The sequence below is a fragment of the Hippocampus comes genome, unplaced genomic scaffold, assembly GCF_001891065.2.
Source record: "Hippocampus comes isolate QL1 unplaced genomic scaffold, H_comes_QL1_v1.1 C16947988, whole genome shotgun sequence".
Lineage (NCBI taxonomy): Eukaryota > Metazoa > Chordata > Actinopteri > Syngnathiformes > Syngnathidae > Hippocampus > Hippocampus comes.
This window is the reverse complement of record NW_017841309.1, coordinates 1-1,342: the sequence shown is the minus strand read 5'-3', so window position 1 is coordinate 1,342 and position 1,342 is coordinate 1. Positions and strand designations below refer to the sequence as shown.

The 1,342-nt window shown below is 49.3% G+C and overlaps 1 protein-coding gene across 1 annotated transcript; it reads right to left on the bottom strand.

The window, feature by feature from the left end:
• Positions 1-269: 269 nt before the first annotated feature.
• LOC109509556 (UPF0769 protein C21orf59 homolog) lies at positions 270-1,054 on the bottom strand (the record flags this gene model as incomplete). Its single annotated transcript, XM_019859386.1, has 3 exons — positions 270-512; positions 594-689; positions 904-1,054. Coding segments are annotated over 3 exons (358 nt in total), but the record flags the coding sequence as incomplete, so codon positions are not given.
• Positions 1,055-1,342: the final 288 nt, after the last annotated feature.

Genomic DNA, 1,342 nt, shown 5'->3' with positions numbered 1-1,342 from the left:
GTTTTTGTTGTTGTTGTTTTAGGTCAACTGTCAATTGCTGCTGGCAGCGGCAATAAACGGCTTAAAGTTTTCTTTTTCTCCGTGCCAAACTGCAGTTTTTGTTCAAGTGAGATAAGTGGAGTTCACTGCTACCATACGGTGCTCAACAACAAATAATCAGCCGAATGATGGCTCTTGTCTCCAAAAACTTGGAGGCCGCATCACTTGTATCTCAAGGCACCGCCCAAGGTCAACGCTTGTCCTGCACAATCGAGTGGACGATGCAGGGAGCAGATGAGCAAATAAAAGCAGTTTATTAAACGGGACCGGGGGGAGACGCCATGCAGTGCGGCGTTGGGTTTTTCGTTGCCGGGGAGATGGGCGGGAAGACGTCATGAAACATTGGCGCAAGTGGACAACCGTTACCTGGGTCCCCATTTAATGTTGGTCAGGCCTTGAAATTGTCTTTTGAGGGCCTGCCGGTCGGACCACTCCGAGTCCATGTAGCTGTCGTCGTCCGCCTCTTCTAATTTCTAAAACCCGAACCCAACAAGTGCAGTCAACACAACTTTTTCATTTATTCATTTGAGGTCGTTTTGTGACATTTGGCTGACCTTGAGCTCCTCCTGCCTCCTGTAGTAATGCAGCATCATCTGCTTGTGCTGCTCATTGGTGACCAGAGGCTCCCTCGCCGGCGCCCCCTGTCCTTTCTGCAAGGCAACAGCAGCACGACATCTTCACAAATTGCGCCCCTCAATTTAGCCACAGGGTTCGCCATCTCTTTAACTTTGACGTCTCAGCAAACCTACAATAGAAGTCAGCGGCGCGCCGCTCGGCGTGTCTGAACCTCGTTTGTCAATCAAACCCCAAGGCGCCCCCCCAAAAAAGAGCTTTGGCGCTGCTCATGGCGTTGTGCGCTCTCACCTTCTGGATTTTGACCACCAGCTTGGTCTTGTCGTTCTTGCCGATGTAGTCCTGCAGCTTCTTGCCTCGCTGCATCTCCTTGGCGGCCCACCACAGCTGGCACTCGGACTCCTCCAGGACCTGCAGCGATGCCTGAGGGGAGAGGAGGACCCTGCCTCAACTCAAGCCGAGGGCTTGACAATTTGGCCTTTCTATACAATAAATTTCCCCAAATCACATTTCCAATGTGAATCTAAAGTCTGTTTCGCCTTCAAATATAGAAACCGCAAATGACCATGTTATTATTCAAAACAAATGTGGCTTTTCAAATCGAGTGAGGTCAGAATCATTGGTTTAAGATATTTCTTTTATTGCTTAATTCTGGACTGAAACCACGAGTGAAATAATTTTGATCCCCCATCCCCCACAAAAATGTTGGGAGCGAAATTTCCGCTTCGAA